The sequence below is a fragment of the Carcharhinus amblyrhynchos genome, chromosome 24, assembly GCF_965287045.1.
Source record: "Carcharhinus amblyrhynchos chromosome 24, sCarAmb.v2.hapA, whole genome shotgun sequence".
In the NCBI taxonomy this organism is placed as follows: domain Eukaryota; kingdom Metazoa; phylum Chordata; class Chondrichthyes; order Carcharhiniformes; family Carcharhinidae; genus Carcharhinus; species Carcharhinus amblyrhynchos.
The window spans coordinates 756,297-772,395 of record NC_137347.1 but is presented as its reverse complement, the minus strand read 5'-3'; the positions used below and the strand labels follow the sequence as shown (position 1 = coordinate 772,395).

Genomic DNA, 16,099 nt, shown 5'->3' with positions numbered 1-16,099 from the left:
TAGGCCATCTAGCCCTTCGAGCCTGCCCCGCCATTCAATAAGATCATGGCTGATCTGTTGTGGCTCAGTTCCACTTTCCTGCCCTCTCCCCATAACCCTTAATCCCCTCTCTTACCAAGAACCCATCAACCCGCTTCTTAAAAATATTTAGCTAGGCAGCCTCCACCACTTCAACGGGCAGAGAATTCCAGAGATTCACCACCCTTTGAGTGAAGAAGTTCCTCCTCAACTCCGTTCTAAACCGCATACATGCTGAACCGAACATACCAATCAACTCTGCTTTCTGGAGTGGAAAACATCCTTTTCAAAAACAAAAATCACCTTCCTAGTGACTGTTCTCTATTAGTTTTACCCCAAATCTAAGTTACCAGTCACCAAAAGATAAACTTACATTTTTCTATCATCTTTAACAATCTCAGGACAACCAAAGTGCTTCACAGCCAGATCTACTTATTGGCCATGGCACTGGATATAACTTCCCTAGTCTTCAAAATGGATTGCCTAGGTCCGCATGAAGGGCAGACAGAACCACAGTTTAACATCTCCTCCAAAACACAGCACCCTCCTGCATTGAAGTGTTAACCCACAACCTGACTCAGGAAGTGAAAACATTGTCCATTGAGGCATGGCTGACACTATCAAGCTACAACTAAATCCTTCCCAGCAGCCAATAAACAAACAGCTCAATAAAAGCAAGAGAAGCTTAACATTCTATTGTAGAGACACTATAAAAACGCAACAAAATGCAAATACACATGTACCTTGTATGTTCGCCAGTAAAGCTAAAACTAGTATTAATCTGTTTTAATAGAATAAAAACACCATAGCTTTCCATTTCCAATGGTGCTGGTCAACAATTTAAAGCAATTCCAAAGATATGCCTAAGACAGCTAACCACTGCACTAGTTAAGAGACATTATGCTGGCACAGGTATCAGCAATCTTCAGCTTTGCAGTCAATAACAGACAAGTCCTACTAGGTCACTGGATGTGTCAAGAATACAGGATCAGAGAACATGCCTTCCGAATTCTTCCCACACTTGGAATGATAAAGAAGTGTGCACTGCATGGACACCAGCCATGCAATAGAACTACCCAGGTCTACCAATAAGCTTGCACAGACAGTAAAATCAATTTCAAACAGACAGCAAAACTTGGGGCTAAGATTTAGCCCTCCCAGAGATGTCTAGACAATGTCTCCATGAGATGCCACTCCAATAAACCTACATAAATACAAGTTGCAAAATGATAACAGTCAACAATATATAAATACATAACCATGACTTGAACTGAATCAGGACACAGAAAACACATTATTGTGAAAAGATGTACAGCTGTCCTTCAGCATCAGACCTTTACTGTGTACAATTGAAAGGGTGCAGAGGAGATTTACAAGGATGTTGCCTGGACTGGGAGGCATGCCTTATGAAGTTAGGTTGAGGGAGCTGGGACTCTTTTCCCTGGAGAGACGAAGGTTGAGAGGCGACCTGATAGAAGTTTACAAAATGTTGAGAGGAATAGATAGGGTGGACTCTCAGAGGCTATTTCCCCGGTTTGAAATGGTCGCTACGAGAGGACACAGATTTAAGGTGCGGGGAGGGAGGTTCAGAAGTGATGTTAGGGGTAAGTTTTTCACTCAGAGGGTGGTGAGTGAATGGAATCGGCTGCCGTCAGTGGTGGTGGAGGCGAACTTGCTGGGGTCTTTTAAAAGACTTCTGGATGAGTATATGGGGTTTAATGAGATTGAGGGTTATAGATAGGTCTGTAGGTTGGTAGGTGATGATGTGATCGGCGCAACTTGTGGGCCGAAGGGCCTGTTTGTGCTGTAGTGTTCTATGTTCTATATAATTCTATCCAAAACGCAGACTACATTCCAACTCGCTGCAAGTCACATCAGACCATTAGAATTTCTGTTTCATGTATGCATATTTGATGTAGTTAAAGCCATTACACAAACATAAGAAATAGGAGCAGGAGTAGGCCATCTAGCCCTTCGAGCCTGCCCCGCCATTCAATAAGATCATGGCTGATCTGTCGTGGCTCAGTTCCACATTCCCGCCCTCTCCCCATAACCATTAATCCCCTCTCTTATCAAAAACCCATCAACCCGCGTCTTAAAAATATTTAGTGAGGTAGCCTCCACCACTTCAATGAGCAGAGAATTCCAGAGATTCACCACCCTTTGAGTGAAGAAGTTCCTCCTCAACTCCGTTCTAAACCGCCCCCTCTTTATCTTGAGGCTGTACCCCCTAGTCCTACTATCCTTTCTGAGCGGGAAGAGTCTCTCCACCTCTATCCAATCCATCCCATTCATCATCTTATACGTCTCAATGAGATCTCCCCTCATTCTTCTAAACTCTAACGAGTACAAGCCTAGTTTATTCAGCCTCTCCTCACAGAAACTGGGCTTTCAGGAGAAAAGCAAAATCAAAACAAAAAACCTTGTTTTCAAACAACTCAATTATACAACTCAAGTCTAAAAAGGTGCAGACGAAGGTTTGATTTCACATTCCCCCAAGATTAAATATAAAACTTATCAGGAGTTTTGAAGAGTAGCATCCAGCATTGTGCAGATTGCACCACTTTGCACACAAGCATTGTGCAAGTAACGATGGAAAGGATAAATGCATGAAACAGCTTCAGATGATATTAATCCTACCATGAAACCATAATTTAAATACAGCTATCACACCACTACCCATTCAGCAGCGATTTTAATAAAAAAAGCAGATAAAGCTGCAAACACCCAGCCCCAAATTTGGGTGGGTGGGTGGGTGGGTGGGTGGAAGAGATGGGGCCGGGGGCCAGAGGGTCGTCGGGGTGGGTGGGGGCAGAGGGTCGGTTCGGGGGGGGCAGGCAGAGGGTCAGGGCTGGGGGAGCCCACAAGGTCGGGAGGAACGGGTTGAGTCAAGTGGGGTGTTCCCCCAGAGGGTTGAGGGTCAAGGGGGGGGGGGGGGGGGGGGGGTGTTCCCCCAGAGGATCGAGGGGTGGGGGGGGGGTGTTCCCCCAGAGGATCGAGGGGTGGGGGGGGGGGGTGTTCCCCCAGAGGATCGAGGGGTGAGGGGGGGGGTGTTCCCCCAGAGGATCGAGGGGTGGGGGGGGGGGTGTTCCCCCAGAGGATCGAGGGGTGGGGGGGGGGGTGTTCCCCCAGAGGATCGAGGGGTGGGGGGGGTGTTCCCCCAGGGGATCAAGGCGGGGGGGTGTTCCCCCAGGGGATCGAAGGGTGGGGGGGGGGTGTTCCCCCAGGGGATCGAAGGGTGGGGGGGGGGGTGTTCCCCCAGGGGATCGAAGGGTGGGGGGGGGTGTTCCCCCAGAGGATCGAAGGGTGGGGGGGGGTAAGGGGTAGGAGAGCGGGGGGGAGGGGGGGGCCGCTACTCCAAAGGGTCAAGGGGTGGGGCGCTCCCCCAGAGGCTCACAGTGGGGGCGGGTGGGAGGGAGCCAGGGTCGGGGGGGTCCCGAGGTTCGGGGCTGAGGGTCGGGGGGAGGGTGTGTTGCCCCCTCCCCTGCCCCCCCGGGACCACGTGCTCCGCTCTTTGTTCGGCGCCTCGGGCCTCCCCCGGGGATGGCGCTCTCGCACTCGCTCCAGGCCGCGGCTCTCAATCCGCCCTCTCGCCCGGCCACCGTTCTGCCCGCGGCCCCGTCCTCGGCCTCCGGCGTCTCGGCTGCTCACCTGCAGCCAGCAGGCGGCTGGCGTGCACAAAGGACGGGTCCAGGCTGTCCTTCTCCGCCAGCAACTCCGGGAGGTATTTCTCTGTCGCCATTGCCGCTGCTTCCTCTCCGACTGCCACTGAGCATGCGCACCAACCGCCGCCCACCCGGAGACAGCCCCGCCCACCCCGCACCCATTGGATAAGGTGTCTGTCAATTACACACTGTCCAATCAGCACCGTCAGCCTGCCTGCCGATCACCGCCCCCTCCGCCCTAGCAGCCTCCAGCTGACTGGATACTGTCCCTGTCCATCCAAAGAGAGACCCGCCCCCTGACTGTCAATCACGGGGCGGAGCTCCACCCAGCCCAGACTGCGCAGGGGGCCGGGGCCGGGGAGTCCGGGTCTTTCCTGTTTGCCCTTTCTAGGCCCCTCATAATTTAATACAACTTAATCAGGTCACCTCTCAACCATCTCTGTTCTATGGATTCTAAGACTTGGGACAGCAGGGTGGCACAGTGGTTAGCACAGTTGCCTCAGTGCCAGGGACCCAGGTTTGATTCCAGCCTTGGGCAAATAAGAACAAAGAACAAAACAGCCCGGCAAACAGGCCCTTCGGCCCAACGAGCCCGCGCCGCCATTGTAACATTGTGAGTGCCCTCCTCTACCTTTGTCTACGCCTACTGGGGAAGATTGAGGGAAGACTAATTTAGGGACAATTTGTTACACCAATCGGCCTAAGAGCACCTTTTTGGGATGTGGGAGGAAACCGGAGCACCCGGAGAAAACCCACGCAAGCACGGGGAGAATGTGCAAACTCCCACAGACACCGGCCCAAATCCATGTATCCGCACAGCAAACAGTGATAGTCACTGAGCTGTCGTGTTGCCCGTCAGATGGTCCAGTTTAAGCGTACACTAACGACGTGAAGCTCTAGGCAACTCTCGAAGCAACATCCAAGAGCAGCCCTCGCACGACCCACCGCGTGTACGCCCCTCGTTGGTCAACAAGGCGGACCGAATCACCTGTGAATTAAAAGAAAAGACATCAATAAACATGCAAAACTTAGACATTTATGGAATCCCCAGAAGCTCAGAAATAAAACAAGTGAGCCATGAAATATTTTGGAAGGTCCATAGGAATGAATTGATTCCCAGGGACATCCCAAAGCTCTTGATCTTTATTTAGAAAAGTCTCCTGCATCTCTCCATCTCTAGTCCACTCATGTGCCTGTCTAAGTAAGCCTTAAACGCCCCTCGCGTGCCTGCTTCCACCACCCTACTTGGCAGTGCATTCCAGACCCTCACCACCCTCTGTGTGAAAAACCTCCCTCTAACATCCAAATTATACCTCGCCCCCCTCACCCCCCTCACCCTAAGCCTGTGGCCCCTCGTAATTATTGTATCCAGCCTAGGAAAAAGCTTACCACTGTTTACTTTATCTATACCCTTCATAATCTTATTCACCTCTATTAGATCTCCCCTCATCCTCCGCCTTTCTAAGGAGAAATGCCCCAATTTGCCCAATCTTTCCTCATAGCTCAGTCCTTCCATACGAGACAACATCCCGGTAAACCTCCTCTGCACTGTCTCCAGGGTCTCCACGTCCTTCCGGTAGTAAGGCAACCAGAACTGGACGCAGTACTCCAAATGCAGGCCAACCAATGTTCTATACAGCTGCAACATTAGACTCCAACTTTTATACTTTATACCCCACCCTATAAAGGCAAACATACCATAGGCCTTCTACCAATGTCTGCTTGGATTTCTTCGAGGTGCTGCAGTTTCCATCTACAGTCAGATGTGGAGGTTAAGTGGATTGGCCCCTTAGTGTCCCAAAATGTGTAGGTTGGGGGGATTAGTGGGATAATACATGGTGTCACAGGGATGAGAGCGGAATTGGCGAATGTAGATTGGGGGATCAGATTGGTTGGTAGGATGGCTGAGGAACAGTGGAGGATTTTTAAGGAGATCTTTTTCGGTGCTCAGCAGAAATATATTCTGATGGTAAAGAAGGACTGTAAGAGAAGAGATAACCAGCTGCGGTTATCGAAGGAAATAAAGGAGAGTATTAAAAGCTGATGTGTTCAGAGCAGCTAAAAATAGTGGGCGATTAAAAGATTGGGAAAGGTTTAAAAAACAACAAAGAATGACTCAGAAGGCAATAAAGAAAGATAGAGTATGAAGCTAAACTAGCTCTAAATATAAAAAAGATAGTAAAAGTTTTTACAAATATATAAAGAAGAGACTGTCTAGAGTGAGTGTTGGACCCTTGGAGGATGAGAGGGTGGATTTACCGGTGGGCGATGAGGAAATGGCTGAAGCTTTAAATAAGTTTTTAGCCTCGATCTTCACGGAGGAGGACGCGAATAGTTTGCCGGATATTAAAGGTAGAAGGATGGGAGCAGATGAGGTCCTTAATGCGATTACTGTCACTAGAGAGGTAGTGCTTGATAGACTAACGGGACTGAAGGTAGACAAGTCCCCGGGACCGGATGGAATGCATCCCAGGGTTCTGAAAGAAATGGCAGAGGTGATAGCGGATTATAGTAATTAATTATCAAAATTCGCTGGACTGCGGGGAAGTGCCGGAAGATTGGAAAATGGCTAATGTTGCGCCGCTATTTAAAAATAGTAGCAGACAAAAAGCAGGGAATTATAGGCCGGTTAGTTTAACGCCTGTAGTTGGAAAAATGCTAGAATCCGTCATCAAAGAAGAAATAGCGAGGCACCTGGAAAAGAATGGTTTGATCGAACAGACACATCACGGATTTGTTAAGGGGAAGTCGTGTTTAACGAATTTATTGGATTTCTATGAGGATGTGACTAGTGCGGTAGACAGAGGGGAACCGGTGGATGTGGTGTTTCTTGATTTCCAAAAGGCGTTTGATAAGGTGCCTCACAAATGGTTGCTGCAAAAGGTTAGGGTGCATGGAGTTGGGAGTAAGGTGTTAGTGTGGATAGAGGATTGGCTGTCTAATAGGAAGCAGAGAGTTGGTATCAATGGGTACTATTCTGGTTAGCAGTTGGTGACTAGTGGGATTGGGCAGGGGGAGGGGGCTGGGATCGGGCAGGGGGAAGGGGCTGGGATCGGGCAGGGGGAGAGGGCTGGGATCAGGCAGGGGGCGGGGGCTGGGATCGGGCAGGGGGGAGGGGGCTGGGATCGGGCAGCGGGCAGTGGGCCGGGATAGGGCAGGGGGCAGTGGGCCGGGATAGGGCAGGGGGGAGGGGGCCGGGATTGGGCAGGGGGCTGGGATCGGGCAGGGGGGAGTGGGCCGGGATTGGGCAGGGGGCAGGAATCGGGCAGGGGGGAGGGGGCTGAGTTTGGGCAGGGGGCAGGGATTGGGCAGGGGGAGGGTGTTGGGACTTGGCTGTGGCAGGGGGCCGGGATTGGGCAGGGGGAGGGGGGGTTCCAGATCTTTCCTGTTTGCCCTTTCTAGGCCCCTCATAATTTAATACAACTTAATCAGGTCACCTCTCAACCATCTCTGTTCTATGGATTCTAAGACTTGGGACAGCAGGATGGCACAGTGGTTAGCACAGTTGCCTCAGTGCCAGGGACCCAGGTTTGATTCCAGCCTTGGGCAAATAAGAACAAAGAACAAAACAGCCCGGCAAACAGGCCCTTCGGCCCAACGAGCCCACGCCGCCATTGTAACATTGTGAGTGCCCTCCTCTACCTTTGTCTACACCTATTGGGGAAGATTGAGGGAAGACCAATTTAGGGACAATTTGTTACACCAATCAGCCTAAGAGCACCTTTTTGGGGTGTGGGAGGAAACCGGAGCACCCGGAGAAAACCCACGCAAGCACGGGGAGAATGCGCAAACTCCCACACACACGGGCCCAAATCCATGTATCTGCACAGCAAACAGTGATAGTCACTGAGCTGTCGTGTTGCCCGTCAGTTGGTCCAGTTTAAGCACACACTAATGACGTGAAGCTCTAGGCAACTCTCAAAGCAACATCCAAGAGCAGCCCTCGCACGACCCACCGCGTGTACGCCCCTCGTTGGTCAACAAGGCGGACCGAATCTCCTGTGAATTAAAAGAAAAGGCATCAATAAACATGCAAAACTTAGACATTTATGGAATCCCCAGAAGCTCAGAAATAAAGCAAGTGAGCCATGAAATATTTTGGAAGGTCCATAGGAATCAATTGATTCCCAGGGACATCCCAAAGCTCTTGATCTTTATTTAGAAAAGTCTCCTGCATCTCTCCATCTCTAGTCCACTCATGTGCCTGTCTAAGTAAGCCTTAAACGACCCTCGCGTGCCTGCTTCCACCACCCTACTTGGCAGTGCAATCCAGACCCTCACCACCCTCTGTGTGAAAAACCTCCCTCTAACATCCAAATTATACCTCGCCCCCCTCACCCCCCTCACCCTAAGCCTGTGGCCCCTCGTAATTATTGTATCCAGCCTAGGAAAAAGCTTACCACTGTTTACTTTATCTATACCCTTCATAATCTTATTCACCTCTATTAGATCTCCCCTCATCCTCCGCCTTTCTAAGGAGAAATGCCCCAATTTGCCCAATCTTTCCTCATAGCTCAGTCCTTCCATACGAGACAACATCCCGGTAAACCTCCTCTGCACTGTCTCCAGGGTCTCCACGTCCTTCCGGTAGTAAGGCAACCAGAACTGGACGCAGTACTCCAAATGCAGGCCAACCAATGTTCTATACAGCTGCAACATTAGACTCCAACTTTTATACTTTATACCCCACCCTATAAAGGCAAACATACCATAGGCCTTCTACCAATGTCTGCTTGGATTTCTTCGAGGTGCTGCAGTTTCCATCTACAGTCAGATGTGGAGGTTAAGTGGATTGGCCCCTTAGTGTCCCAAAATGTGTAGGTTGGGGGGATTAGTGGGATAATACATGGTGTCACAGGGATGAGAGCGGAATTGGCGAATGTAGATTGGGGGATCAGATTGGTTGGTAGGATGGCTGAGGAACAGTGGAGGATTTTTAAGGAGATCTTTTTCGGTGCTCAGCAGAAATATATTCTGATGGTAAAGAAGGACTGTAAGAGAAGAGATAACCAGCTGCGGTTATCGAAGGAAATAAAGGAGAGTATTAAAAGCTGATGTGTTCAGAGCAGCTAAAAATAGTGGGCGATTAAAAGATTGGGAAAGGTTTAAAAAACAACAAAGAATGACTCAGAAGGCAATAAAGAAAGATAGAGTATGAAGCTAAACTAGCTCTAAATATAAAAAAGATAGTAAAAGTTTTTACAAATATATAAAGAAGAGACTGTCTAGAGTGAGTGTTGGACCCTTGGAGGATGAGAGGGTGGATTTACCGGTGGGCGATGAGGAAATGGCTGAAGCTTTAAGTAAGTTTTTAGCCTCGATCTTCACGGAGGAGGACACGAATAGTTTGCCGGATATTAAAGATAGAAGGATGGGAGGAGATGAGGTCCTTAATGCGATTACTGTCACTAGAGAGGTAGTGCTTGATAGACTAACGGGACTGAAGGTAGACAAGTCCCCGGGACCGGATGGAATGCATCCCAGGGTTCTGAAAGAAATGGCAGAGGTGATAGCGGATTATAGTAATTAATTATCAAAATTCGCTGGACTGCGGGGAAGTGCCAGAAGATTGGAAAATGGCTAATGTTGCGCCGCTATTTAAAAATAGTAGCAAACAAAAAGCAGGGAATTATAGGCCGGTTAGTTTAACGCCTGTAGTTGGAAAAATGCTAGAATCCGTCATCAAAGAAGAAATAGCGAGGCACCTGGAAAAGAATGGTTTGATCGAACAGACACATCACGGATTTGTTAAGGGGAAGTCGTGTTTAACGAATTTATTGGATTTCTATGAGGATGTGACTAGTGCGGTAGACAGAGGGGAACCGGTGGATGTGGTGTTTCTTGATTTCCAAAAGGCGTTTGATAAGGTGCCTCACAAATGGTTGCTGCAAAAGGTTAGGGTGCATGGAGTTGGGAGTAAGGTGTTAGCGTGGATAGAGGATTGGCTGTCTAATAGGAAGCAGAGAGTTGGTATCAATGGGTACTATTCTGGTTAGCAGTTGGTGACTAGTGGGATCGGGCAGGGGGAGGGGGCTGGGATCGGGCAGGGGGAAGGGGCTGGGATCGGGCAGGGGGAGGGGGCTGGGATCAGGCAGGGTGCTGGGATCGGGCAGGGGGGAGGGGGCTGGGATCGGGCAGGGGGAGGGGGCTGGGATCGGGCAGGGGGGAGGGGGCTGAGTTTGGGCAGGGGGCCGGGATTGGGCAAGGGGAGGGGGGGTTCCAGATCTTTCCTGTTTGCCCTTTCTAGGCCCCTCATAATTTAATACAACTTAATCAGGTCACCTCTCAACCATCTCTGTTCTATGGATTCTAAGACTTGGGACAGCAGGGTGGCACAGTGGTTAGCACAGTTGCCTCAGTGCCAGGGACCCAGGTTTGATTCCAGCCTTGGGCAAATAAGAACAAAGAACAAAACAGCCCGGCAAACAGGCCCTTCGGCCCAACGAGCCCACGCCGCCATTGTAACATTGTGAGTGCCCTCCTCTACCTTTGTCTACACCTACTGGGGAAGATTGAGGGAAGACTAATTTAGGGACAATTTGTTACACCAATCAGCCTAAGAGCACCTTTTTGGGATGTGGGAGGAAACCGGAGCACCCGGAGAAAACCCACGCAATCACGGGGAGAATGCGCAAACTCCCACAGACACCGGCCCAAATCCATGTGTCTGCACAGCAAACAGTGATAGTCACTGAGCTGTCGTGTTGCCTGTCAGATGGTCCAGTTTAAGCGTACACTAACGACGTGAAGCACTAGGCAACTCTCGGAGAAACATCCAAGAGCAGCCCTCGCACGACCCACCGCGTGTACGCCCCTCGTTGGACAACAAGGTGGACCGAATCTCCTGTGAATTAAGAGAAAAGACATCAATAAACATGCAAAACTTAGACATTTATGGAATCCCCAGAAGCTCAGAAATAAAGCAAGTGAGCCATGAAATATTTTGGAAGGTCCATAGGAATCAATTGATTCCCAGGGACATCCCAAAGCTCTTGATCTTTATTTAGAAAAGTCTCCTGCATCTCTCCATCTCCAGTCCGCTCATGTGCCTGTCTAAGTAAGCCTTAAACGACCCTCGCGTGCCTGCCTCCACCACCCTTCTTGGCAGTGCATTCCAGACCCTCACCACCCTCTGTGTGAAAAACCTCCCTCTAACATCCAAATTATACCTCGCCCCCTCCCCCCCTCACCCTAAGCCTGTGGCCCCTCGTAATTATTGTATCCAGCCTCGGAAAAAGCTTACCACTGTTTATCTATACCCTTCATAATCTTATTCACCTCTATTAGATCTCCCCTCATCCTCCGCCTTTCTAAGGAGAACAGCCCCAATTTACCCAATCTTTCCTCGTAGCTCAGTCCTTCCATACCAGGCAGCATCCTGGTAAACCTCCTCTGCACTCTCTCCAGGGTCTCCACGTCCTTCCGGTAGTAAGGCAACCAGAACTGGACGCAGTACTCCAAATGCAGGCGAACCAATGTTCTATACAGCTGCAACATTAGACTCCAGCTTTTATACTTTATACCCCACCCTATAAAGGCAAACATACCATAGGCCTTCTACCAATGTCTGCTTGGATTTCTTCGAGGTGCTGCGGTTTCCATCTACAGTCAGATGTGGAGGTTAAGTGGATTGGCCCCTTGGTGTCCCAAAATGTGTAGGTTGGGGGGATTAGTGGGATAATACATGGTGTCACAGGGATGAGAGCGGAATTGGTGAATGTAGATTGGGGGATCAGATTGGTTGGTAGGATGGCTGAGGAACAGTGGAGGATTTTTAAGGAGATCTTTTTCGGTGCTCAGCAGAAATATATTCTGATGGTAAAGAAGGACTGTAAGAGAAGAGATAACCAGCTGCGGTTATCGAAGGAAATAAAGGAGAGTATTAAAAGCTGATGTGTTCAGAGCAGCTAAAAATAGTGGGCGATTAAAAGATTGGGAAAGGTTTAAAAAACAACAAAGAATGACTAAGAAGGCAATAAAGAAAGATAGAGTATGAAGCTAAACTAGCTCTAAATATAAAAAAGATAGTAAAAGTTTTTACAAATATATAAAGAAGAGACTGGCTAGAGTGAGTGGCAGAGGTGATAGCGGATTATAGTAATTAATTATCAAAACTCGCTGGACTGCGGGGAAGTGCTGGAAGATTGGAAAATGGCTAATGTTATGCCGTTGTTTAAAAAAAGTAGCAGACAAAAAGCAGGGAATTATAGGCCGGTTAGTTCAACGTCTGTAGTTGGAAAAATGCTTGAATCCGTCATCAAAGAAGAAATAGCAAGGCACCTGGAAAAGAATGGTTTGATCGAACAGACACATCACGGATTTGTTAAGGGGAAGTCGTGTTTAACGAATTTATTGGATTTCTATGAGAATGTGACTAGAGGGGAACCGGTGGATGTGGTGTTTCTTGATTTCCAAAAGGCATTTGACAAGGTGCCTCACAAATGGTTGCTGCAAAAGGTTAGGGTGCATGGAGTTGGGGGTAAGGTGTTAGCGTGGATAGAGGATTGGCTGTCTAATAGGAAGCAGAGAGTTGGTATCAATGGGTGCTGTTCTGATTGGCGGTTGGTGACTAGTGGAGTGCCGCAGGGATCGGTGCTGGGACCTCAGCTATTTACCATTTATATAGATGATCTGGAGGAGGGGGCTGAGTGTAGGGTGACGAAATTTGCTGATGACACAAAGATGAGTGGAAAAGCAAATTGTGCAGAGGGTGTGGAAAGTCTGCAGAGGGATCTGGATAGGCTGAGCGAGTGGGCGAGGACCTGGCAGATGGAGTATAATGTTAGCAAGTGTGAGGTTATCCACTTTGGCAGAAATAATAGTAGGAGGGATTATTATTTAAAAGGCGAAAAGCTGCAGCATGCTACGGTGCAGAGGGACCTGGGGGTCCTTGTGCACGAGTCGCAAAAACCCAGTCTGCAGGTGCAGCAGGTGATCAGGAAGGCGAATGGAATGTTGGCCTTTATAGCGAGGGGGATAGAATATAAAAGTAGGGAGGTCTTGCTGCAACTGTACAGGGTACTGGTGAGGCCGCAGCTGGAGTACTGTGTGCAGTTTTGGTTGCCGCATTGGCCTTGGAGGGAGTGCAGAGAAGGTTCACTAGGCTGATACCGGAGTTGAGGGGGTTGGACTATGAAGAGAGACTAAATAGACTGGGTCTGTACTCGTTGGAGTTTAGAAGGATGAGGGGGGATCTTATAGAGACGTATAAGATAATGAAAGGGATGGATAGGGTAGAGGTAGAGAGATTCTTCCCGCTTAGAAAGGATAGCAGGACTAGAGGGCACAGCCTCAAAATAAGGGGGGGAGGTGCAGTTTAGAACAGAGTTGAGGAGGAACTTCTTCACTCAAAGGGTGGTGAATCTCTGGAATTCTCTGCCCGTTGAAGTGGTGGAGGCTGCCTCACTGAATATATTTAAGTCTCGGGTAGATAGGTTTCTGATAGACAGGGGAATTAAGGGTTATGGGGAGAAAGCCGGAAAGTGGAACTGATCCACTTCAGATCAGTTTTATTGAATCTTATTGAATGGCGGGGCAGGCTCGAAGGGCGAGTTGGCCTACTCCTGCTCCTATTTCTTATGTTCTTATGGATGGGGCCTGGATAAAATGCTGTGAGAGTCACTGCAGGTTCAATGGGCTGAATGCCCTGGAGCAATTTAATGATTCTAGTCCATGATTCTTGGGATAGGCCCCAATCTATCCAATCTCTTCTCATAGCTGCAATTTTCAAGTCCTGGCATCATTCTTGTAACTCTGACTGCACTCTCTTTAGAGCAATTCTGTCTTTCCTGTAATGTGGTGACCAGAACTGCACACGAAATACCAGCTAGGGCATAATCAGCATTTTATATAGTTCCCTCATTACATCCCTGCTTTGGATTCAATACCTCACCCAACAAAGAAAAACATGCATGTACTTCCCCAATCACCTTATCCACCAGTCCTGCCACCTTCAGGGACCTGTCAACATGCACTCCAAGGTCTCTTACTTCCTCTTTCCTTCAAAATTTTCCGGTTTATTGAGAATTCCCTTGCTTGACTTGCTTTCTCCAAATTCCTTCAAACTTTTCCCGATTGAATTCCATTTGCCTCTTCTCTGCCTATTCAGCCAAATCACTGATATTCTGGAGTTAATAGCTTTCTTCTTCACCATCAACTACACGGCCAATTTTTTTGTCATCTACAAATTTCCCAATCATACCTCCCACATTTCAGTCGATATCATTAATCCAGACAGCAAGCAACAAGGGCCCCAACCCTGATCCCTGTGGACTCCCACTGGGAACTGGCTTCCAGTCCTGAGAATGAGCCAATTTTGGATCCAACCTGCCACGTGCCCTGTATCCCAATGAGCTTTTACATATCTTACCAGAATTGCTTGTCTTTCCACAAAAACATATTCAACTTAAAAGAAATAAACAGTCTGCACCAGTTCTAAGTTGGCCAGTGCCACCCACTCTGGAGGGCGGTGTCTCGCCTAGCCCAGCGTCACACCCCAGTCTGACTGATCCAGCCCTTACAGCTAATCCTTATCCAAAGTTATGGATCTGACTTGCTGACTTCCCTTAACTACATTGTTCCAACATGCCAGGGGCTGTTCACCTGGAGACCTGCTGTAGATATGGATGCAAGCTGGCGCAATACTTACACCATCTCCCCCGGATTGTCAAAGGCCAGCGAGATCTCACTGGACGCCGCTAGGACTGTGACACTTTCCAAGGTACAGGCCCCTGTCTCAGGCCAAACACATTCAAGGGTGCCCAGCCCTTCATAAAGAAAAGAGAATTTTCCCCAGCGCTCCTACTGGCTTCTCTGCGATTGTTTGTTTTACCACTCTGGATGCCATGAGGCACCCATCTCCGCCATTCTGGGTTCGGGGATCTGAATCCCACTCTCTTTCAGAGAGTAACAGAGCTAAGAGTAACAGAGGCCATTGCCCATTCCTTTGGACTGGTACTGGTGCAACTCGGCCAACATTGTCTACCTGATACACTGCGGGGAAGGATGTCCCGAGGCATGGCAACTGGGGAGACTACGCAGATGCTACGACAACGGATGAATGAACATCGCTCAACAATCACCAGGCAAGAGTGTGCTCTTCCTGTTGGGGCATTCCACCTCTGATAATTAGGTAAGTGTTCTCCAAGACGGCCTTCACGACACACGACAGTGCAGAGTTGCTGAGCAGAGTCTGATAGCCAAGTTCCGTACACATGAGAATGGCCTCAACGGGGATCTTGCGTTCATGTCACACTATCTGTAACCCCCAAGACTTGCCTGGGCTTGCAAAATCTCACTAACTGGAGACAATACACATCTCTTTAACCTGTGCTTAACCCTCTCTCCACACACATTGTCTGTACCTTTGATTACCTGTAAAGACTTGCATTCCAACCATTATTTTGTAAATTGAGTTTGTGTCTTTATGTGTCCTGTTTGTGAACTGAAATCCCTGATGAAGAAGCAGCGCTTTGAAAGCTAGTGGCTTTTGCTACCAAATAAACCTGTTGAACTTTAAACTGGTGTTGTGAGACTTCTTACCATCATAGGAGAGCAGACATTTAAATACTGTTGTGCCTGCTGCACAGTGTGTTCTAACCCTTACACAGGGGACAAATAACTGTGCGTGGATGCCTGGTTAGTTCTTACGACACACAATCGATAATCACCCACCCAACCAACAATAAGTTATCGTTACGGAAAATGCGAGAGTTCAAGTCCAATACAAGACCTTGACTTCACTTTGCGTGACTGGCAAGTAAGTACCCAGACACACGGAACAGCCATAGGGACCAAATTCACACCTCAATATGCCAACATCTTTATGCACAGGACCTTCAACCGATGCTATACACCAGATACGTCGATGACATTTTCTTCCTTTGGACTCATGGTGAACAATCACTGAAACAGCTATATGATGACATCAACAAGTTCCATTGACTCACCATCAACTATTCGGACACACGCATCTCCATTAAGGACGGTCACCTCAGCACCTCACTGTACCGCAAGCCCACAGATAACCTCACGATGCTCCACTTCTCCAGCTCCCCGCCAAACACGTTAAAGAAGCCATTTCCTACGGACAAACCCTTCGTATACACAGGATCTGCTCAGATGAGGAGGATTGCGACAGACACCTCCAGATGCTGAGGAGGTGGTAATTATAGGATGGATGTCAGAGGTAGGTTCTCAGAGGGTAGTAAGGGTGCGGAATGCCCTGCCTGCAGCAGTTGTGAACTCGCCAACTTTAAGGGTGTTCAAACGGTCAGTGGATAGGCATATGGATAATATTGGAATAGTTTAGGTTAGAGGGTCATTAGATTGGTTCCACTGGTCGGCAAAACATCGAGGGCTGAAGGGCCTGTACTGTGCTGGAATGTTCTAATGTTCTAGATGCCCTCATAAGCACA

The 16,099-nt window shown here is 48.7% G+C and overlaps 1 protein-coding gene across 1 annotated transcript in view; it reads right to left on the bottom strand.

Moving 5' to 3' along the window:
- The window catches only part of LOC145357978 (KH domain-containing, RNA-binding, signal transduction-associated protein 1-like), a 29,539-nt gene extending 25,748 nt beyond the window's left edge, over window positions 1-3,791 (bottom strand). Inside the window, exon 1 of the mRNA XM_080211625.1 lies at window positions 3,670-3,791. Coding sequence (XP_080067751.1) covers window positions 3,670-3,760 — 91 coding nt within the window. The 5' untranslated portion in view covers window positions 3,761-3,791. The remainder of the gene's footprint in view (window positions 1-3,669) is intronic.
- Between the last annotated feature and the right edge of the window lie 12,308 nt (window positions 3,792-16,099).